Consider the following 25,666-nt stretch of genomic DNA (forward strand, 5'->3'; position numbering starts at 1 on the left):
CAGTTTCAAAAAATTACATGAGATATTCAACACTTTATTATAAAATAGGCTTCATGTTAGATGATTTTGCCCAACTGTAGGCTAATATAAGTGTTCTGAGCACATTTAAGGTAGGCTAGGCTAAGCTATGATGGTCAGCAGGTTAGGTATATTAAATACAAATTTTTACTTATGATATTTTCAGCTTACAATGGGTTTATTGGGACATAACCCCATCATAAGTCAAAGAAGATCTGTACTAACAATGAACAACTAGAAATAGGAATAAAAAATTATGCAATTATATAGTATTAAAAAACTATAAAATTGCTTAGGTATAAGTCTGATAAAATATATACAAAACACCACAGAATATTACAAAACCCTAATGAAAGAAATCAAATTAGACCTGAATAATAAAGCAATGTACAGTGGTCATGAATTATAAGACTCAACAGGATTATAATGTCAATTCTCCCCAAACTGATACATAAATGCAATGCAATCACAATCAAAATCCCAGAAGGATTTCTTGCAGGATTTTTTTTAAAAAGGAGATTCTAGAATTTATATGTGAAGGCAAAGGCACCAGAATAGCAAAAACAATTTTTGAAGAGAAAAACAAAGTTGGAAGACTCGCACTGATTTAAGATTACAAAAAAAGATTTAGGGATCAAGGCAGTGTGAACCGATGAACAAACAGACACATAGATGAATGGAGCAGAATAGAGAACCTAGAAATATGTGTACAAAACAGAATCAATTGATTGTGACAAAGGTTCAATGGTAATTCAATGAAGGAAGGATACACTGTTTAATAAATGGCGCTGGAACTATTAGACATCCAAATGCAAAACGTAAACATCAGCTCATACCTTTAAACTTATAAAAAGTTAACTCAAAATGAACCATAGGCCTAAAGTAAAACTTAAAGTTATAAAACCTATAGAAAAAATCAAAGGAGAAAATCCTCATTATCTCGGTTAGACAAGGATTTCTTAAATACAACATCAAAAACATGTCCATTTGCGAAAAAAAACTATTGTATTTGGCTAAAATTACAAACATCTGTTCTTTGAAAGACTGTTAGGAAAATGAAAAAACAAGACATAGTGTGGGAGAAAATGTTTGCAACACACGTCTGAGAAAAAAACTTGTAAGGAAAATATATAAAGACTTCTCAAAACTCAATAAAAACCAAATTAAGAAATGGGTGAATGTTTGAACAGACAGTTCACTAAAGAAAATATATGGATAAGCACATGAAAAAATGGTTAACATCATTAGTCTTTAGGGAAAGTCAAATTAAAAGCAACAAATTACCACTCATATCTCTTATAATAGCTAAAATCAAAACAACAACAAAATTGACAATATCAAGTACTATTGGCAATGAGAGAAACTAGAACTCTAATACATTACTAATGGAAATGCAAAATTGTACAACCATTTTGGTAAATAGTCTGGCAGTTTCTTACAAAGGTAAACATACACTTACTGCAGGACCTAGCTGTCTCACACATAGATATTCCACGAGATAACTGAGAACACATACACAAAAACCTGTAGGTTAACATCTACAGTGGATTTATTAACAATTGCCCCAAACTGTAAACAGCCCAAAAATCCATCAACTGGTGACTGGATAAACAAATCCATTCCATAGAATACTACTAAATAACACAAAGGAATAAAATGTTTATACAAGGGTAATTTCCAGCTAAATACACACTCTATAATTACAGAAAGGCAAATCTATAGTGATAGAAAGCAGATCATTTTTTTCCTAGGACCTGGGGTCAAGGAGGAATGACTAATAGCAAAGGATGCAAAGAACTTTTTGGTTGATGAAATGATTTTACATCTTGATTGTAGTGGAGGTTACATAATTGTGTGTAATTGCCAAAATTCATAAAACTGTGCACTCAAAATGGATAAATTTGATTTGTGTAAATTACATATGTTTTGATTTGTGTAAATTACATTTTAATAAAGGTAAAATTTTTTAAAATACTGCTGAAACAAAACTGCAAGTCTATATACTATATGGGACAAATTTCATGACATTTTGGAAAAGTCAGAATGTCAAGACGTTAGCTGAACTACTCCATGGTACTGCTGCCTCAGCATCCATTTTGTGTAGGTCATGCAGCCTATCAGGGTCTTAAACTGAAATTAGCCCCCCGTGCAAGTGCATGCCCAAGATAGCAGCCCATAGAGTCACAGGTAAATTTAAGTTCCTGACATGACTGTGCCAGTGACCATGTAAAGTCTTCCTCTACCTCCCAGGGCTTTCCCCCTTGTGTGACCCCTAGATAAGACCCTTGAGAAGCTTGACAAAATCCCAGTGTTTCTGGTTTGAATTGACCACTCCAGCCTTAGCCTGGTAACCCCAAAGTGCTCCACACATGAACCCTAATAAAGGCATGAGCCCCAAGTCCTGTTGCTTCCTCTGCCTGTACCCTGCCTTGACCTTCCTGTATGGCCCCTGGAGGCATGCCATATACCTCCCCTAGGACTTTTTAGTAATAAACTTTTCCATTTCAATTTCCGTATGGTCCTTTGTTGAACTAGAGCCACCATCCAACTTCCCAGAGCTCTACTTAACAAATGTTAATTAAATAGAGTAACAACGCAAAATTACAAGAAAAGAAAACAGATCAGTGGCTGCCAAAATTGGTAGTGAGGAGAAGGGCTGACTACAAATGTACCCTATAAGGGATATTTGGGGAGGGATGTAAGTTTTCTATAATATGATTGCAGTAGTGGTTATACACCTGTATGTGTCAAAACCTAAAGAAATGAACAATAAACTGATAAGCAAATTTTTAAAGTGAATAAAAAGTTTACAAAGCCATCTTAGATAAATGCAATGGCTAATTTTATATCAAATTATTGATTATAACAATAAGTGTAAATAGCATTAATTCATCTTTTTAAGAAAGACATTTTAAATTGTTTCATAAAGCAAGACCAGACTAAATGCTGCAAAAAAGAAAAACCTAAAATAAAGTGATTCAATAAAGCTAAAAATAAAGAGATAAAGAAAAGATTATCAGACACATGAAAACAATAAAGAAAGCAAAGACAGAGATCCTGATATTAGACAAATTGTAAGTCAAGCCAAAAAGCACTAAACTTGAAAAGAAGAGCACTTTTTAATGCTAAATGCCAAAATTCACAGCAAAAATATAATACTAATATTTGAAAATATACTACTACCACCACCACCGATGGACCAAATAACACAGAAAACATTGTGTGGAGCAAAACTACAAGAGAGGAGAGGCAACAGAAACACACTAATTAAAAGAGACTTTAATACAACAACAATATAGCACACTATACTATTTAATCTGATTAAAATATAATAAAACTTGAAACTAAAAAATAAATACTCAAAACAAAAGGTCCCTTCCACATGGAATTTTTTTTTAATTTCTAGTAATCAAATCCGAGGTAGAAGAGGAAAGGCAAACCAAAATTATATGATTTCTCAAAAATAATGAAAAGAAAAACACTACATAAAGGGATCTATGAGACATATTTAAAGCAGTAATCAGAAGTATAGTCATAGCACAAACACTTTAACTAATAAAAATGAAAAAATTAAAATAAATGAAATAAATCCCCAGCTCTAAAATGTATAAAATGAGCTATAAAGTAAACTAAAGCAAGCTAAGGAAATAATAAAGAATATTAAATGTAAAAGTAAACATTAATGATGCAAGAAGAGAAGACTAAGAGGTCTAATTAAATCAAAATCTTATTTTTGAAGACATAACAAAATAGGAAAACCACTAGGTAAATTGATCAAGAAAACAAGGAAAAAAACAAAAATATACTAAAAGAGAAATGAGAACAGGGAAATCACCATTGAAGGAGAAGAAACTAAGAGACTAGAGACTACTTTTCAGACTTCTATGCAAAAATTTAATAATCCCTTTAAAAATATAGAGCATAAACAGAACCGATTCCATGGAAGAAACAGAGTAAGTCCCCCCAAATAATTTAGCAAATAAAATATAAATGCACAAAAAGAATATTTATTGCTACAATTTTTTTAAGAGCTTCAAATTTCCAACTATACACAGTGAAACCGTATGATCTGATGAAAAATTATTTAATTTTAAAAATAATAACAAAGATTACATAGAAACAAAATTGCTCCCTTTTATATAAAAACATGGCAGTCTATAACATCAAATTATATTATGATGGCAAATATATAAAAATATCTATGAGGTTATATGGATATTTAATGACAATGCATTAAAAATTTTAAGAGTTTAGATTTCAAAGGAAAATTAATGACTTTTTAAAATTACTACTATAAAGTGGGAGAATTTCTTTACTTAGATTTTTTTTTATTTATAAAAAGATTGAAAATGTTCTTTATAACTCATTTTCTTAGAAAAATATTTTACACTTAAGCTATCTTACCTAATTCAATTTTATTGCTTATAAAGAATAGCATTGGTAGTAAGATTTTATATAAGGAGTCAACAAACTTCTGTATAGAACCAGATAGTAAATATTTTCAGCTTTGTGAGCAATATGGTCTCATTTTTACTACTCATCTCTGACATTATAGTGTAAACTTGATATGTACTCCTTCTCTGAATCTCTAGAACATCTGTACCTATCATAACCAATCTTATTTTGTAGCTGTCATAAAAACTTACCATTTCTCTCTATAAGAATACGTGTCTTACCGCAGACGTAGAGAATGGACTTGAGGGCACGGGGAGGGGGAAGGGTAAACTGGGACGAAGTGAGAGAGTGGCATGGACTTATATATACTACCAAATGTAAAATAGACAGCTAGTGGGAAGCAGCCGCATAGCACAGGGAGATCAGCTCGGTGCTTTGTGACCACCTAGAGGGGTGGGATAGGGAGGGTGGGAGGGAGGGAGACACAAGAGGGAGGAGATATGGGGATATATGTATATGTATAGCTGATTCACTTTGTTATAAAGCAGAAACTAACACACCATTGTAAAGCAATTATATTCCAATAAAGACGTTAAAAAAAAAAGAATACGTGTCTTAAATATTTTATATATTCTTCACATTTATATTTTCTGATAAGCAGAATTAATATATTAGTTGAGTAAATGATCAAATTGATTAACAATTTTCAATACTATTTCTTGAACTTGTGCTAACAGGTTTAATGAAAAGAGTCTTAAAAGGAAAAAGTATTTGAAAATATATATGACAAATTCCTCAAGCCTACAACAATTTGGAAAATAGTAATAACAGCAGATAATAATAATAATTATTATTATTATTATGTGCCCTTTGATTTAATTTGGGAAAAAATTATACAAGGAAATCTTTCCAGCACATGTATATTATAACCCTTACTTTTCAAACCATACAAATAAGATAAAACTTCCTGTTTACTTCAATACCTGTTTCTCTAGTAGCTTAGCATCTTACTTTGTGCTCAAATGACTCATCTTCTATGTTCAAAATACTAACACACTTGTGATAAAAATTTACAAACATCACCATTAGGATTCCATTCTTTCTCTATTTTGTTCTGTATAACTTAACCATTATTAGTAAGAGGATATCACCTAGACTATGGAAATTAGATTTGCAAATTGAGGAATGATTCCCTAGCATCATTGTCATTAAAAAAAATCAAATCTGAATTATGACATCAGTTTGCAGATTGACTTAATAGTGTATTACCAAATCCCACTTACTCAGAAACAGGTAATTTAGATTCAATCTAATTTAATTTAATTTAAACAGTGATGTATAAATGTTGATGAGCAGCACTATTGTAGGAGAATATAAAGTACTAACGTTCAATGCACTCTTTCTGTTTTTCAAGTTATTAGCATTGCAGTTATAGTAATAATTTTTTTTCTTTTCTTATTGCCAAGATTCAATTGCATGGCATTACAAGTCATAAAGAATGTGTTACCAAAATAAAATCTCACTCTGGAAATTGATGCAAATCAACTCAACAGCATGATTCCTAACATTACAAAACCAAAAAATTTTTCCTGTTTAATTACTACATTATTCGCGTATTTATCACAGAACACTGCTATGTGTCTTACAGTCACAATTAACAAGTTTTAAGGATGTCTGAATGCTAAAGTGGTTGGCAATCTAAAATACACTATAAAAAGCAATGAGGAAAATTTATTTAAAATTAGAATGATTTACTTTTTTTTAAATTTATTTATTTAATTTTGGCTGCGTTGGGTCTTCGTTGCTGCCCGCGGGCTCTCCCCAGCTGCCGTAAGCAGGGGCCACTCCTCATGCGGTGCGTAGGACCCTCATCACAGCGCCCCCTCTGCCCACCCCTCTCACTGTGGAGCACAGGCTCCAGGCACGTGGGCCTCAGCAGTTGTGGCACGTGGGCTCAGCAGTTGTGGCTCGAGGGCTCCAGAGCGCAGGCTCAGCAGTTGTGTCGCACAGGCCCAGTTGCTCTGCGGCACACAGGCTCCTCCTGGACCAGGGCCCAAACCCATGTCCCCTGCATTGGCAGGTGGACTCCCAACCACTGCACCACCAGGGAAGCCCTAGATTGATTTACTTTAAATGGAAACAGCCTTCTTAAATATATAAATTGATCAAACAATATGTTAAAATGGCAGAGGCCCAATGGCCAAAAGAGTCTGATTAATGGTGTACAAATAGCCACCTACTTAAAAATGTCCTACTCTGGTAGACATATTATGTATTTGACAGAAAAAAATAATCATTATCTTGATTTCTAGAATTCTACGGTAAGAATAAGATTTATGATACTATAAGAATTAAGCCTTTACAATACATATAACTCAATAACAGAGTAAAAAGAATGGTATAATACTTAAAAAAAATAAAATCCTAAACAAAGATGTTTATTCCTCAAACATCTTCATGAATATTAAAAAAAAAAACAAAAACAAATCATGGAGCCAGTGTATTTTGGCAGCAGTAATGCTTTTAGAATGTCGTAATCTGCCTTTTAACTTAGCAATTATCACAATCTCTACCCATGTGCAGTCTTTATTACACAAGGGCGGTTGGTCATGTAATTCACACTAAAACATTCTATTGAATAATAAAAAAATAATAATAATAAATTTTAAAATGTAATGGGGGGTTTCCCTGTTGGCACAGTGGATAAGAATCCACCTGCCAATGCAGGGGACATGGGTTTGATCCCTAGTCTGGTAAGATCCCATATTCCGCGGAGCAACTAAGCCCGTGCACCACAACTACTGAGCCTGCACTCTAGACCCTGCAAGCCACAACTACTGAAGCCTGCGTGCCTAGAGCCTGTGCTCCGCAACAGGAGAAGCCATGACAATGAGAAGCCTGCGCACTGTAATGCCCCCGCTCGCTGCCGCTAGAGAAAGCCTGCGCACAGCTACGAAGAACCAACACAGCCCAAAATTTAAAATTAATTAATTAATTAAAAAATTAATGGGATTACTGAGGAAAGGGACAAAAGACAGGTAAAAAACAAAAACATATTTGATAATACAACTTGTAATAAAATATACATTACTGAAGAGAGAAACTACAAATATTTCAATGAAAATGTAATACAAATATTAACATTATTTCACTCAAGACTTTTACTTTATAATAAAATCCAGTTTAAACAACTTTCCATTTATTTTTACTTTTACCTCAAAATCTAAAGATCAATAGACAGACATGATAGATAAATGTATACAGATACACACACATATTTTTACCTAGATAAATATAATATCCCATATTCATTGACATATGTATTTTTATAATAGTTCACTATTTACCAAAAATATTTGAAATGGTTTGCTTTCATCTACTCAAATTGCACTTAAACTATTGGTATTTCAGCAGCTCTGACTTTACCAGAAAATCTACTGCCTACCTAAAACAAAATATGCAAGCGACAGTAGCTTTAAAATCTCTAGTGAGAAACTTTTCATTAATCAAAGACATACAATTACTATAAGTATTCTAATAATTAAGTGGTAAAAAATTTTTCTCATCGATTTAAAATGTAAAATCTTACATTGTGATTAAAAATTATAGAATCATGAAGTACTATAGATAGAAGGCCACATATATCTTCTCTACAATATTTAATTTTTTTAAAAGTCTTTACTGAATTTGTTACTATATTGCTTATTTTATTTTATATTTTGGTTTTTTGACCAAGAGGCATGTGGGATCCCAGCTCCCTGACAAGGGATCACACCCGCACACCCTGCATTGGAAGGCAAAGTCCTAACCACTGGACTGCCAGGGAAGTTCCCTTCTCTACAATATTTATGATGGTAATAAAGCCTCTACTTAATTTTGGTAGTGGAGTGCTCACTATTAAGGCTGGAAAACCATTCTTCTGGACAATTCTATTCATTAGAAATTTTGCTTTAACTTGCACTATATTTCTCTATAATATCTATTGACTGATGTTAATTCCAATCTCTACAGTTCCATAAGAATAGTTAAAATTCTAGTCCATGTAAAAGTTCCAATTCATTAAACCTTATTCATATGATATAATTTCCCATGTACAGTTTACCTCTTCTGGATGTATCCCAGTTTGTCAATGTCCCTGTGAATATGTGGCAACTAGTACTGGATATCCTCCATATGCTTATAATACAATGGAATAAAGCGGTTTTGTTTTGTTTTGTTTTGTTTTGTTTTTTCTGGTATGCAGGCCTCTCACTGTTGTGGCCTCTCCCGTTGCAGAGCACAGGCTCCGGACGCGCAGGCTCAGCGGCCATGGCTCACGGGCCTAGCCGCTCGGCGGCATGTGGGATCTTCCCAGACCGGGGCACGAACCCGTGTCCCCTGAATCGGCAGGCGGACTCTCAACCACTGTGCCACCAGGGAAGCCCTAAAGCTGGTTTTTGAGAAAGGATCATAGACTATATTTTCGGACATGTTAGTCTTTGAAATCCCTATTATACATTCAAGTGGGCATATCAAGAAGATAGCTAGGTATGCAAGAAGTCTAGTGTTTATAAAATAGGACTGGGTTGAGATATAAATTTTTAAATAACAGTTTTCTAGTGCCCTGAAGATTTTCACCTTAGACATTTTCAACATCCCTTCTACCACCTGAGTCTTCCACCCTCTGGTACAACAATGGAATAGACAGGTGACCTAAATTTGCCAGTCAGGCTCATTCACCTATGATTTTCAGATCTTAACTGAGTAATATGGATGAACTGAAAAAACCACGAGACTTCATTCACTAGAGTAGTCATGCTTAGGTAAGAATGTAAAGCACTTCATAACTGAAAACTTCTGGGACTAACAGCTTTCTGCCTATTGTAAACCAGATTATTTATTCTCCCTTCACACTGTTAGCAGCATGTTATACTAATAATACTTTTTCCATCTGTTTGTTATCGGAGATAGCGTCTGTTCCTTACAAAGAATCTGAACTAACAAAACTATTTACTATACAATTTCATTTTTGGAGAAGAAAAAAATGTTTTGTTTTGTTTTACAAGAAGCCTTGTGACTATTTATAAAGATGGGGGAAATCCTTTGTTGCACTAATAAACTATCTACGTTACATGCTAAGACTTTTCAAAAGAGTACTATCAGAAAGCATATATTATCCATACATCTCTCCCTCAGGAGAAATACATTACTCATCTCTTAATTTAAAAACTATTCATTGAATTACTTCACCTAAGTGCTGGGGACAGTTTCTACGATAACAGAGTTTTGAGGCTAATAGGGGATAAAGAAGTGAAACAATAATTACAACAAAATGTGATAAGCTGAAGGATGTAACAGTTTAAGAGGAGAGTTATGTATAAGGGGACATTATATTTGCACTGAGACAAAGGCTAAGCAATAGTCAGGAGGTTAAGACAACAAAGGTCATTGAAAAAATGCAGAATGTAAAAATGCCCAACAGAGACAAAGAAATGAGAGTAGACAGATGTTGGGGGAACTACAAGCAATTTGGTATGGCAAGAAGTAGAGATAATAAAGACAAAGGGAATATTTCATAAAAATAAAAGGGTCAATACAGCAGGAATATTAGCCAATGTAAATATTGTATAAAATAGTGCAACTGCAAAGAAAAAAGAAGAAAATCTTACAGTATTGAAACAAGAAACAAACAAATCACCAAACATAGCTGGAAATTTCAAAAACACTCAGTAATTCACAGAAAAAGTAGAAAGAAAATAAGGATACAGAACAATGAGCAACACTATCAACCAAATATTCAATTAACATTTAACAAACAACTGCGAAGCATACTTGTTTTTTTAAACACATATGGATTTTCAGTAAAAGCAACCATACTCTGGGCAAAAAGCAAACAAAACTCGAAACCAATAAATCTATAGGATTAAAATCATACATAGTTTTCTCTGGCCACAGAGAAAATTAAATTAGGAAATAATGAAAGGAAGACACCTGGAAAATTCCCAAGTATTTAAGAATTAAATAAGACACTTTTGAATGACTCATGAGTCAAAGAACATATCTCAAGGGAAATAAGGAAATATTTAGGTGTGAATGAAAATGAAAATAAAACTTTTCAAAATTTGTGGAATGTGCCTAAAGCAGTGCATTGAGGGTAATTTATAGCTTTAGAGGCATATAAAAGAAAAGAAGAAAATTCTAAAGTCAGCGATCTAAACTCTCACTTTAAGAAGCTAAAAAAAAGTTAATTAAACTAAATTATTTAAATTAAACATTTTGTTTTCAACTGTTATATAAGCAGCTATAATTCTTGTACTACTTTTTGTTGTAAGTTATGAACCTAATATAGATAAGTAAAATAGAAAACATTTATTTAAAATGTTATGGGAAATTATAGAAAGATTTAAACAGGTGAGATATATGTAAGAAGATAAAAACACTTTCACATACCAATGATGATAATGGTGCTGAGGAGGGAAAAATGGCGATCACCTATCTACTGCTTATTGCAATATTTACTGTAGTATAGGCATGGTTCTATTTTACATAATTATGTCATTTAATCATCATGATAACCCTATAATGTAAGCACTACTGTCTTCATTTTATAGATGAGGTAACTAAAGCTAAGATAATGGAATAATTTAACTGAGGTCACAAATGGGAGACAGATTTAACAGAAATCAGAGAAAAAGTAGTTCAGAATAAAAGAAGTCGGTGAGGGGCTTCCCTGGTGGCGCAGTGGTTGAGAGTCCGCCTGCCAATGCAGGGGACACGGATTCGTGCCCCGGTCCGGGAAGGTCCCACATGCCGCGGAGCGGCTGGGCCCATGAGCCATGGCCGCTAAGCCTGCGCATCCGGAGCCTGTACTCCGTGACGGGAGAGGCCACAACAGTGAGAGGCCCGCGTACAGCAAAAAAAAAAAAAAAAAAAAGAAGTCGGTGAGAAACGCTACAAAGAACTGAATAGCATTAGGATTAACAAGTATCCATTGGCATGGTAACTAGGACATTATTACTGACAAGCTGACAGGTATAGTTTAAAGCTGTTTTGCTACATACTAGCGGTCTGATTTTCAAAATACATGACATAATACAAATAAATGGTAGCAGCATGTCATTATAGCGATTGAAAAATGTGGAAATTTTCTGGAATTTTAGAATTGGTTTCCAATCGTACTTACAGTCTGTTTTCTGCTCTCTTTCACTACAAATGTGTATATATAAAGGAATTTGTGCTCCTGTGAATGACAAAGATGCCATCAATTTCTTCTTAATAGTATCCTTTTTTTGTTGTTATGGCAGTGTCCCAATATTAGTTCAGTATTCAAAATCTTAGCAGTGTTATACGGATCACTCCCACATGTGTGCTGCCTAGTTGGCAGTATGAGACCTGGGCAGATGTCTACCTAGCCTGTAATAGGTATCTTTGGTATCCTACTTCTCAAAGACTTTGGTATCCTAATTAGGATCAGTTCCATTCACTAACAGGTCAGGGGTGAACCAAGAAGTTAATAAGCAGCTTTATGGGACCGGTCATCTGAATTCTTACCTTCTACTCTTTCCTCATACTTTCTGGTTACCTGGAAACCTCCTTTATAGTCCACTGGCCATAAGCTGTCCATCTCTGCAATTGTGCAATGGTGGCAGGAAAACAAAAGAGGGCAAATAAAACAGTGGGGTTTAGCCCCACCCTCTGGGAGTTGTGCCTCTATCAGAGAAGAAGGCTCCCTGCCCTCAGAGTTGGGACTTTGCAGCTTCTCATTCCCAGTGGCTTTTGTAGCCACTACCACATGACCATTGAACTGCCTGACTACTGAGGCCCAGGAAAGTGGAGAAAAAGGAGAGAAAAAAACTGGTGCGTATTTCCCATCCTCCCTGAACTTTACAAGTTCCCTTTTCCAGTCTTTAGGCCAAAAGTAGAGAGTTTCTTCATCTCACTCTTTCTGCACCACATTGCTCACTTCTGGGTCTGGGGCCAGCGAATTCAATGGGAAAAACTGTTAATCTCAACACCAGTTCAGTGGTACTTTGAATTCTAGTATTTTTTTCCAATCTGCCTCCTGATAATTACTTTCAGAGACCTCAAATTGCTATATCATGCATTCTGTCAAGATTTTTTTGGTTGTGTTCAGTGAGAGAAAGGTCAACATGTGTTTATTCCATCTTACCTCTTATGTGGAATAGGAATGCTTCCAAGGACTAGTCCAACAAATGGTCTTTTATTAGTTTTTATTAAAAGTTCACGCGTACTTCAGAAATATGTCAATTCTGTCATTGTTGGATGCTATATTATCTCTTTCTCTCATGTATATACACACACAATTATATCTATTGTGCTGTATCAATCTTCTTTTATTTTAGTGATACAAAGATGTTTTATTCCTCCTTATTCTATTAGCAAATGAGAGTTAAAAGTGGGTTAAAGCAGGGGGGTCCCTAACCCCGGGGCCATGGACCAGTATTGGTCCATGGCCTGTTAGGAACCTGGCCGCACAGCAGGAGGTGAGCGGCAGGCTAGCAAGCAAAGCTTCATCTGTATTTACAGCCTCTCCCTATCGCCTGAGCTCCGCCTCCTGTCAGATCAGTGGCGGCATTAGATTCTCATTGGAGCGCGAACCCTGCCGTGAACTGCGCATGTGAGGGATCTAGGTCGCGCGCTCCTTATGAGAATCTAACGCCTGATGATCTGAGGTGGAGCTGAGGCGGTGATGCTAGCGCTGGGGAGTGGCTGCAAATACAGATTACAATAGCAGAGAGGTTTCACCGCACAAAGACCATAATACATCAACTGCTTGCAGACTCATATCAAAACCCTATCAGTGAGTGGCGAGTGACAATTAGGCTGCATTTGTTGTCAGGCTTTATAGTGGCAAGCGAGTTGATGTACTTCAATTGCACAGCTGCCTCTGGTGTCAGGCTTTAAGTCAGAATCCAATACTTATTTTAGTCTGCTCGCAGCCCGCCCATTATTTTATTTACCACTTCCGTCCGTGCCTCTTTCCCACACTGTGCACTTGTTTCAGTCACAGTTTTGGTAAGCCCACAAGCTAACCCTAGCCAAAATGAGTAAAAAACAAACGTCGCTGGAGAGCTTCTTTGAAAAGGGGGAAAGACCCAATGATGAGACAGCAGAAGACTCTGGCTGCCAACAAAAAGGAAGCTGCATTTAAAAGAAAACACCAAGAGTCCTACTTAAATTACCGGTTCACTGCAACAGGTGATTGACATTCTCCAAGCCTGCTTTGTAAAATATGTGGCGACCGGCTATCCAACGAAGCAATGAAACCTTCAAAACTGCTTTGCCACATGGACCAAGCACCCTGCATTAAAAGACAAGCCTTTGGAGTTTTTCAAAAGAAAAAAATGTGAACACAAAGAACAGAAGCAATTATTGAAGGCCACCACTTCATCAAATGTGTCTGCACTGAGAGCATCATTCTTAGTGGCTAATCGCATTGCTAAAGCTAAGAAGCCCTTTACTACTGGTGAAGAGTTGAGCCTGCCTGCTGCTAAGGACATTTGTCATGAACTTTTAGGAGAGGTTGCAGATGATAGCAAATCAATCAAAGGTACACACTTCTAGAGAATCAGGTAATCTCTCAGAGAATTGCTAAACAGCACCTACCATAATACTGTTAAGTTAGATGGGAATCACTTTTGCCTAATTCAAAATTTTAGACAATTTTCTAAAACCACCTCCCTTCAAATCATAAATACTCTTCAAAAGGTATTCTTCAGTCCCCCAAGAAGGTGATTTCATGGTTTTCGCCTAATTCATACACATGGGTGTAGCAACAGCAAGAATTGTTAATCAACATACATACAGTCTCCTCGTACACTTGCCAACAAATCTAAAGCCACTTGGTATTAAGCCACTAAGTCAAGAAAGTTAATTTCTGTCTTGAGGTTCCTTAAGGTATCTAGGACTGGGTATTCAATAGCTTCTATTTTCACGAAGATTTTTTATCCGATCTTACTTTTTCTTCTGTTCTGAGGCTAGAAACCAAATCTAAGCAATCTGTCTCCGCCAATTCTGTCTTCAGAGCCTAACGAGTTAGTGAATTATTCTTCCTCCAAAGTCCCCCAAATCTGCTAAGGATCCAGATCTTCCAGGAAATTACCCTGACAACTGCATGTAAGACTGGGACACTAAAAGCCATAGAAAAGTTACCAGACAAGTCTTCTAGAAGGCTGTTTAGGTAATGATTGCACATATTAATACAACGCTTTTTCCTTAGTAGTGGGCTTATTATATCTGACTAAAGTTATTCTCAAATTTAACACACAAGGGAATGCTTTAATTGGACAATCTGTTGTCCAATTATATTCTGGAAAAAATGAGGACACATACGTATTAAAACTATGCAAATAGGGCTTCCCTGGTGGCGCAGTGGTTGAGAGTCCACCTGCCGATGCAGGGGACACGGGTTCGTGCCCCGGTCCGGGAAGATCCCACATGCCGCGGAGCAGCTGTGCCCGTGAGCCATGGCCGCTGAGCCTGTGCGTCCGGAGCCTGTGCTCCACAACGGGAGAGGCCACAACAGTGAGAGGCCCGTGTACAGCAAAAAAAAAAAAAAGAAAAAAGAAAAACTATGCAAATAACCACATTGATATAAAAGTAAAGAGACTTCCACTCTTTAAAAAAAAAAAAGCATGTATTCCTGAATTCCGTAGGATCACTGAGAGCAAGATATCATTCAGAGTGTTTTATTTATTTGGCATTAGCAAAGATCAAGAAGAGAAAGGCCTTCATCGTATTATCTATCAGAAAAGACAATATTAAAAATGATACCGCAATATTCCCACCCAAAATCCCATCCACAATTAAAATTTTCTCATTAGTTCATGTAGCCCTATGTATTTAAGTATTATTCCATTGGACTGTGAAACAGCAATCTGTTTTCATTAACTTCACACATTTTGAAGCTACATTTTGGGCACATACAGATGCAGGATTGTGCCATCTTTCCAGTGTATCTGCTACCTCTTTATCATTGTGAAACATACCTCTTTAACTCTAGTAATGACTCTCGCTTGAAAGTTTACTTTGTGTGATCAATAGTTTTCTTTTGGTTAAGTTTGTATAGCATACTTTTGGTATACTTCTACTTTCAACCATTTTGAATCATTATATCTAAAGTTTGCCTCCTTTAAGTATCAGGTTTTATTCAATCCTGTATGACAGTTTTAGGATTTTACTTGGTACATTTAGACTACTTAAATTTAATGTAATTACTGATATAGCTAGGTTATACTTATCTTCTTACTATGTAATTTTTATTTGAACCACCTTTGTTATACACCATTTTTCTCTTTTCATACCTTGCTGTGAGCTCATAAAATATTTCTATTTGTCAATTCAACTTCTCAATCAACTTATTTCATTCTTTCCTTTCTTCTTCTTTAGATTTACCCTAGAAGTCATAACAACTAGAGACTCTTAAGATTTATTACTTTTACCATTTCACTGATATTGCTAGCACCTTAGACTACTTTAGTTCTATTTACCCCATTGCTCTTTGCATTATTTTCACCATCTATTTGTTGTTCTACAGAAATTTAAACTCCATGAGCTATTTTTTAATCCAGTATTCATTTAAATTTACCGATTCTGTTACTCTTCATTTCCTCTCATGTTTCAATGTTTATATCTGAGATCATTTTAAAACTTTCCTCTGCTTAAAGTCCTCTCTGTAGTATTTCTTTTGGCTCCAATCTAATGTCAGTAAAATCCTTCAGATATTTTTGTTGTTGGAAAATGTACTTATCTGACCTTGATTTGGAAACTGTGTTTGTTGTTTATAGTTGACAGATATTTTCCGTCAGCACATTTTCTCTCCGCTAGTGGTTTCCATTGAGAAGGCACTTGTTGGTCCTGGGACAAGTAGGCTAGTCTAAGCGTGAAATTCTCATGGAGATGGCAGGAAGGCAAACGGAAACGTGCAAGTCCTCTTAGGTTTTAGGCTCAAAACTTGCATATCCACACTACTGCCTCATTAAATTCTTCTCCATCTTCCAAAGCTCTTATTATCCCACACCACCACCCCAATCATTCTACACCATCACTTTTCTACCATACAATCTGGTTTCCAGCGATTAAAAAAATCTGTTTGCTCCCTGATGAAAATTCTTTCATTAAACTTTGAAAACCCGTCTCTCTTGCCTAGAATTCCCTCTCATACATCTGGTCCATGAACTCCTATTCATCCTTCAAAATCTTGCTTCAATATAACTCTCTCCAAGATGCTTCCCTGCTTCAATATCACCTCTGTAACATTAATAAAGGTGGATCTACAATTTAGACTCTCCAGTTCACAAATACCATTCACATTGATGTTAGCCACAGTGAATAGCTCAGATAACATTTTATGACTGAAACAAAACCAAAATATGTCCCTGAAATTTTATATAAAGGCTCTAGGAGAAAGTCTTTTCCCTTTTCTGTCCGGGATGACTAAATTAGGATTCTATAAATCCAACTAAAATAGAATATAATACAGTCAACATACTTTGTGAAACAGAACCTACAAACAGAGAGGGAATAATTACATTAGCCAATTCAAAAATTATTTACATAACACAGTATAAAGAATGTGAAGGGATGCAGTTTTAGGTAAGATGGTCATAAGAGGAGACAGAGTTCCTGAAGTTCGCAGAGACATTTCCTTTGGATGCTCTGTTTTTCTAAGCCTGTAATATCCCTTGTGTTACTTCAAAGCTAATTTAAAGTTGGATTTCTTTACCTACAACTGAAAGAATGCTGATTAACATATTTTATGAGCTACTTGAGGGCAGAAACTACTTTGTGTACCATTTTATCCCCTAGCAAAGTATCCTGTGTGTGACTGAAATTTAAGAAATATCTGCTGGAGAGTGTAGCCAAAAATTTATATAAATGTTCAATATCCACCCCACTTCCATAGGAAGCACTACTTTATATTAGCCTTTGACTGAATAAATACAGAATTAAATACTAAGTAAATAACAATCATTACCATTCCTTTATATTTTGTTAGTTTCCTGCAGAAATTTATCAAGTTCTATTATCATGCTAGTAAGTTTCATCCTATTAATAGCAATATTAGACTCAAATTGGATCAAGCCAAATGAAATATTTTTCTACTTTCTTACATTTAAGTAAAAACTTCTCCTTATTCATCTAATACTTTTTAAATTGATCTGTTAAATCTGTTCAAACGTATATGGGAACATTACAACTGAAAGTAGTCAAAAGAACTGAATAGGAAAAAGTACCACATAAAAGTATGAAAATACTATTGACATTAATTAAAGCAAAATCTATGTGAAATGTTTGGCTTACAAAAAGGATATGATACAAAGATGTTTTGTTATGCAAACAATAAATAATTAAATAACTCTTCATACATTTTTTATGCTATAGCATATAAAAAAGAATTAAATTACAAGTGGAAAGTTCTAAAGTAACTTGAAGTGTTTTCTTTCAGCTGTACACACAAAGTGCTCTCCCTGTGTAACAAGTCTACTGAAGCAAATATTTTATAAAAGTTAAAATGATCATAAAAGTTAAATGTTAATTTTTATCAGAAACCATTTTTGCTTGTTTGAAGCATCACTGATATAACTTTGTGAAAAGAAAAGAGTGATTTTTATCTTTGGACAGAGGATTCTTGGTACCTCATGGTCTGATGGATATTTTTCAACAGGAATTGGGTTTTTTGTATTTTTTTAATTTCAGCTACTTTTCAAAATAACTGCCTCCATAGAGTGTAGTTTGTAAATATTTAAGAACAATTTCATCTGTGGATTGTAAACTTTCTCATAACTTGCAGCTTCTTGGAATTTGCAATAGTGTGTGCTGAGGAAATCTAAAATATATAGACATATGTCTACAAACTGACTGCCATTTATCCGAAAAGTACTTGAAAACTTAAATACAAGCTATTAATTAAAACAATTTACAAGTAAAAGCATAAAACACATACATAGTAACAGTCCCATCCTTCAGGAGAACAAATTTATGTTTACCATATTAATCCAATTACCATTCAGACTCAAAATTAAATGTAGGATTTCTACTTCCTTCCAAAATGGAGTGACAAGGAATGGATTTATCCTCCTGCCAAAACAACTAGTAAAGCAGACAAAATGTATGAAACACTGGTGTTCAGGTATTGGATATCAAGCAATGCAGGACAATGATCCCTGAGTAGAGAAATAATGAGGTAAGCCTTCTAATGCCACAGATGATTGTGGATTTAAGGCTGGATCAAAAGGAGAGTGAACACAGGTGCAGTCCAAGGTGTAGCCAAGGTGGTTACAGTGTACAAGACAGTATACTGGAGAAGACAGAACTGCCCAGAGTCCCTGTGAGTCTTCAGGCAAATACTACTTACTGGTGAAGAAACTATCCAAGGCTGGAGAAAGAACCATATGAAAGGAGCAGAGAGAAGAATCCTCAAGACTCACATAGGGTTGGGAACAGTTCATGGTCCAACCAGTCAGAGGTGGATAACCTGTAATTCATGTCTCACAAAGTAGAGTACCCAGAAGGGCAGTACCTCAGGAATGGAAAGATTAACCCTAGACTAAATTATGCTTTGTTCCTGCCAATCAAAGCACAAAAATAAGCCTTGAAAAGATCAAATTTTTCCAAGTAAATTAACTCCACTGCAGAAAAAAGCTAAAACTTATCTATCAAAATTAATAAATATCTAGCACCCGAAAAGGTAAAACGCAGAATGTCTGGCATCCAATCAAAATATGACTCATAAGGAAAGGCAAAATAAAACAATAGGAAAAAAACCTCAGAAATGACACAAATGATAGAATGTGCAGACAAGGACATTGAAAGAGTTATAGTAACTGTAATTCCATATGTTCAAGATGGCAGAAAATCGATGGACCATGTTAAATAGAAACATTTTTTCTAAAAACCTTATCAAAATTCTAGAAATAAAAAATATAATGTCTGAGATGAAAAATACACTGGATGAGATTAATATGAGATTGGATAATACAGAAGAAAAGATTAATGCACTTAAAGATATAAGTACCAAAACTATCCAAAGTGAAACACAGAGAGAAAAGAATGAATAAAAACCAAGAACAGAGCATTAGTGGGCAAAGGAACAATTTCAAGCAGTTTAATATACATACAATTGGAATTCCTAAAGAAGAAGAGAGAAGTGGGAAAAAAACAGAAATAATGGCTGAACATTTTCTAAATTTCGTGAAAACTATAATTTTATGAATTTATGAAGGTCAGTAAAACCCATGCACAAGAAACAAAAAACCCCACACCTATACACATCATAATCAAATTGGCCAAAATCAGTGATAAAGAGAAAAAAAATTTTAATGCAGAAAGAGGAAAATGAGCCATTACATACAAAGGAACAGTAAGGTTAAACACATTTCTCATTAGAAACAACAGAAACCAAAGGACTGTATACAGAAACATCTTTAATTAAAGGAAAAATCTACAATTTAAAACTCTTTAAGACCCCCCCCCAAAAAAGTGAAATAACGATGTTTTCAGAAATACAGCCAGATATAATGCATTGTCAGCAGATCTGCACTAAAGTGTTAAAGGACGTCCCTTAGGCAGTAGGAAAATGATACTACATAGTACACACTGCTATATTTAAAACAGATAACCCACAAGGACCTACTGTATAGCAAGGGGAACGCTATATTATTCTGTAATAACCTAAATGGGGAAAGAATTTGAAAAAGAATAGATAAATATATATGTATAACTGAATCACTTTGCTGTAGACCTGAAACTAACAGAACATTGTTAATCAACTATGCTCCAATATAAAATAAAAATTAAAGAAAAAAGAAATTTGGATTTACAAAAAGGAAAAAGAAATGATGAATATTGGAAACAGTAAATAGGTAAAAGAGAAGATGTTTTCTTATTTTTAATACCTTTAAATAAAACTATCAAAAGTAGTAAAAGCATAGTGTGAATTTTATAATACATGAAGCAGTAAAATATATTCAACAATGGCACAAAGGTCGGGGGAAGGAAATGAAAGTACACTTTTTAAGGTTAATACACAAAAAATGAGTGATGTAATATCTCTTATAGACAATGAAAAGTTTAAGATGTATATGATAAACTATAAAATAATCACTAAAATACCACAACAGAGTTGTAGCTAATAAGCCAACAAAAAGGATAAAATTAAATCATAAAAAATGCTGAATTAAAAAAATATGGCAGAAAAAAGGAAAGAATGAGCAATGAACAAATAAGAAAAATAGAAAACAAATAGCAAGATGTTAGATTTAAACCCAAAGACATACAGTAATACCTCAAAGATACTGTAGGTTCAGTTCCAGACCACTGCAATAAAGCAAATATTGCAATAAAGCATTTCACATAACGTTTTTGGTTTCCCAGTGCATATAAAAATTATATTTGTACTACACTATAGTCTGTTAAGTGTGCAATAGCATTATATCTAAAAAAATGTATCGTGTTGGCCAAAAAGTTCATTTGGTTAATGAATATGTTGCTAGATAAAGTTCTTGATGAAAATGAAAAAATGTGTCTTTTATTTTTACTTAAAACCAAATGAACTTTTTGGCCAACACAATACATACTTAAATTTAAAAATTCTTTATTGCTGAAAATGCTAACCATCATCTGAGCCTTCACTGAGTCCTAGTAGTAACATCAAAGATCACTAATCACAGATCACCAAAACAAATATAATAATAGCAAAAACGTCTGAAATATCATGAGAATTACCAAAATGAGACACAGGGACACAAAGTGAGCAGATGTTTTGGAAAAGTGGTGCCTATAGACCTGCTCAACTCAGCGTTGGCACAAACCTTCAATTTGTAAGAAATGCAGCCTCTGCAAACTGCAATTAAGGAAAGCTCAATAAAATGAGGTATGCCTGTAAATATATATACGTTACACGTACATGATTTAGGATTGGATGCTACCTAAAATAAATCCACTTTAAATATAAAAGCACAAATAGGCTAAAGTAGAAGGATGAAAAGTAACATAGCATTCTAGCAGTAATTTTAAAGAGCTGGAGTGACTTTGCTATTAATATTTGGCAAAATAAATTTTTATTTCTTGTAAATAAATTTTAAAGCAAAGAATGTTACCAGGAATATAGAAAGTAATTTCCTAACAATAAAGAGGTCAAGTCACCAATTCATCAAGAACACATAAAAACCCTAAACATTTATCCATCTAAGTAAGAGAGCTTCAAAATACATGATGTAAAAACTGCTAGAACTACAAGAACAAATAAACTAACCTACAGTAACAGTCAGAGATTTCGACGCTCATTTTTCAAATTGACAGGGCATCAATGTGGACACTAGACAACTTGAAAAAGCAATCAACCAACCTGCTCTAATTGACATTTGTACAAGACTTCACCCAACAAGAGGAGAACACACCTCTTTTGCAACTGTCCAAGGAATATTTACCAAAATAGATTCATATCTGGGTGCTATGGTCTTCGAAAGGTGATTAGGTAGGTCGTGAGGGTAGATTGCTCATGAATGGGATTAGTGCTCCTATAAAAGCAGTCCCACAGAGCTCCCCACCCTCTTCCATCATGTGAGGACACAGCAAGAGGGCACAGGCTATAAACCAGGAAAAGGGCCATCACCAAAACCTGACCATTCTGGTGCCTTGACCTTGGACTTCCCAGCCTCCAGAACGGTAAGCAATGAATTTCTGTTGTTTATAAGCTACCCAGTCAATAGTATGTTTTCATAGCAGCCCAAATGGACTAAGACACTAGGTTTATTCATTTTCTATTGCTGTAGTAACCAATTAACACAGTGTTAGTGGCTTAAGACAATTCATATTTACTGTCTTATAGTTCTGTATGTTAGAAATCTGATAGAGGTTTCAGTGGACTAAAATCAAGGTGTCAGCAAGGCTGCATTTCTTTTTAGAGGTTCTAGTGAAGAATCTGTTTCCTCAACTTTCGCAGCTTCTAGAGTCTATATTCCTTGGCTTGAGCCCCCTTCCTCCATATTCAAAACCAGTAATGTTGCTTCCCTCTAACCGTTCTTCTGTAGGCACATCACCCTTTGACCCTGACCTCAGCCAAAAATGGTTACATTAAGATTCATGTAGCTAGGTTGGTCCACCCCAGTAACTCAGAGTAATCATCTTAATGTCCTAAACTTAATCACATCTTCAAAGTCCTCTTCGTCCATGTAAGATAATATATCCACAGGTACCAGAGATTAGGACGTGGTAACCTTTGTGGAGCCATTATTCTGCCAAAAACACTGGACCATAAGTCTCAATACATTTTTAAAATTCAAATCAAAAAAAAATTCAAATCATTCAAAATATATTCTGCGACTACACTGGAATTAAATTAGAGATAAGTGACAGAAGCATTTCTAGAAATTCTCTAAACAGTTGGAAATAAAATATCCCACTTTTAAATACCCCACTGATCAAGGAGGAAATCAAAAAGGAAATTAGAAAGTATTCACCTTAAGACATCAGAAAAAGAAGAGCAAATTAATGTCAAGGAAGCAAAATAAAGGGAGTAATTAGAGAGAAGAAATTAATGAAATAAAAAATAGAAAAATAAATGAAACTGATAACTCTCTAAGCAGACTGACCAAGAAAAGAAAAAAGGAGAGGGGAAACTAATTACCAATACCAGGAATTAGATGACATCAGTGGATGATATGTGAATATTGTTAAAAATCTTTTGCCAATAAATTCTACAAATTAGATAAAATGGGAAAGACACAACTGAGAGACACAAACGGACAGAGCTCGCTCAAGAAAAAATAGATAACCAGAAAAGCTCTCAATCTATTAAGGAAATTAAAGTTGTAGTTAAAACATTCCCATAAAGAAAATCACAAGTTCAAATTCATTCAATGTTGAATTCTACCACAAATTTAAGAAGGAAATAATATGGATTCTATATCAATTCTTTCAGAAAATTACACAGGAAGGAATATTTCCCAATTTATTTTATAAGGCCAGCAGTACCATGCTACAAAGTCAACAAGATTATAATAATAGAAAACTACAAACTAACATGCCTCATAAACATAGGTACAGAAATTCTTAAAATTTTAACAAATCAAATGCAACAATATATTAAAGGTATAATACAAAATGACTAAGTGGAGCTTACCCCTGATTAGTAAGGATGGTTAAACATTCAAAAATCAATGTAATTCAATTCTATTAGCAAATAGATCTCAAGTCAAATAATTTTACTATTTTACGTTTAAAAATGGAAAGTTTATTACAGTTCTGTAAACAAACACACATACTCATCTGCCTTAATATAACATATCCCATAGGACTAATGTGATGATTTTACTCAAAGACTAAGAACTGGGCTCTACCTATCTTGACCATCACGGTTATTTTCCACATTTTATTATTTTGGGAGAGTGGGATATTTTAACTTCATTATTCAAATTCTGGTTTGGCTTCCAGAATATATTACTAGTATGATCTCAAAAGAAAATCCAATTTAGAAAGTTAATTTCTAACCATTAAATATTCATGAACATTCTAAAGTAACTGTGTAATTTGCTTAAAAATAAAATTAGCCATGAAATAAAGGGCAGGAAACAATAAAAAAAGTAACAATTCTTTCAATTTTAATTACTATTTAATAAGCTCAAGGATGAGCCCTTTTGTCACCTTCAATCATAATCTGAATAAAACAAGTGAAATCCGATTAACATTTCTATATAAATCTTAGAAAATGAAATGATATATCCAGCATCCTCAAAGTCAAAATTCTAAAACCCTACAAGGAAATATTTCTGGCATTCTTTTTTTACTATATTAGCATCTAATTCAATCACAATGAAGAAGTAACTTTATCAAATTAATTTCTATTACTATTTACTGAGTAGTAATTTGTACTAATATTTCTTGAACAGGTAAGTAATTTCCTTAACTTAGACATGGAATCAACCTTAAAATAAGAATTTTTCCAGCAAATAAGTGATTTCTACAAATCACTCAGTCCTCTCACAAATCACATAGAAATTAATATAAATAAAACATGCAAAATTTTCTATATAAAAGAAGAGTAAATGATGTTTAAGTTTTTAAAGATTATAAAACATAATGGCTCAGCACAGAGCTTGGCACATGTGAGCTATTTAGTAAACTAATTTGAATTCATTCTAATCAAACAGTCATAAAAGGATGAATAAATAAATCCCAACATTAAAACATATAGACTTTTTCTTTTATAAAAGCGTAAATTAAGTATACAAACCTTGACTATTTCAACATAGAAAGAACATCCTAAATGTTCCTAGCAATAAATCAAGAGCCTTTAGCAGCCTATCACTAAACACAATAAAAATGAAATATACAACATATATAGAGTAGATAAATCAATAGTGAAAGGTAGTGAGCCTTAAAGAATTAACTATTAGGTACTGCTAATCCTAAATTTTTAATGAAGGTCTTAATTATGTTCAGTATATAATAAAGATTACTAAACACTGCAAATGATTTCAAGTTGGACTGTAAGAAAAGAGTATCTATTTGACCCTCAAAGAATAAAATTAATCAGAAAATACAAACAATGTAGTTATTTCAAGATTTGATGCATTTTTAAAGAATATAATCTCAATGAAAAATTTGTACATTCTTTGGTTAATTCAATATTATTTGTGTAAACATTTTTTACGAAGACATTCATCATCGCAGATATTCACTGTATCCTTTGTACGGAGGGTCAATACTTGTTTTCATATTGCTCAAAATATACAAATCTTTATCACCTCTTTGAACAAAAACAGCATTCTTTTTGTAATGAAAATACTCAGTGGTCATTAGATTAAATACTATTAACACTTACCTGTATTTTAATGGGCCATGAAAAGTTGCTGACGTACACATAGAACGTAATGTTTGGATTGCTTCTAAAGTTAAATTTTTCATAGGAAAAACTATCTCTGTATTCTTTTATATTAGTCTTGGAAACTATAGGAGTCTCCTCCCCAGATATTGTTCCAGCTAAAATGTAAATAATAATAACAAATTTAAATAATTCATATTAGGAAACAGGTATCTTTATTAACATAATATATACATATATATGATATTTACTTAATTTTTGTAACTATACTTATAAGAACATAACTATCCAAATAAAGTCATGTTTTACAACTTAGAATGACGAAGAAAAAAGAAAATGAGATTTGTCATACGTATTGATATAATGGAAACAGATTTAGTATAAAAATTATTTTTTACAATGATTAAGTGATACACTGATTAAGTGCTA

The 25,666-nt window shown here is 34.0% G+C and overlaps 1 protein-coding gene across 1 annotated transcript in view; it reads right to left on the reverse strand.

Moving 5' to 3' along the window:
* The window catches only part of ATRNL1 (attractin like 1), a 691,263-nt gene that overhangs the window by 423,236 nt on the left and 242,361 nt on the right, over positions 1-25,666 (reverse strand). Inside the window, exon 24 of the mRNA XM_065893763.1 lies at positions 25,238-25,395. Within this exon, the coding sequence (XP_065749835.1) occupies positions 25,238-25,395 (158 nt within the window). The remainder of the gene's footprint in view (positions 1-25,237; positions 25,396-25,666) is intronic.

This window comes from Phocoena phocoena, chromosome 16 (assembly GCF_963924675.1).
Source record: "Phocoena phocoena chromosome 16, mPhoPho1.1, whole genome shotgun sequence".
Taxonomy (NCBI): domain Eukaryota; kingdom Metazoa; phylum Chordata; class Mammalia; order Artiodactyla; family Phocoenidae; genus Phocoena; species Phocoena phocoena.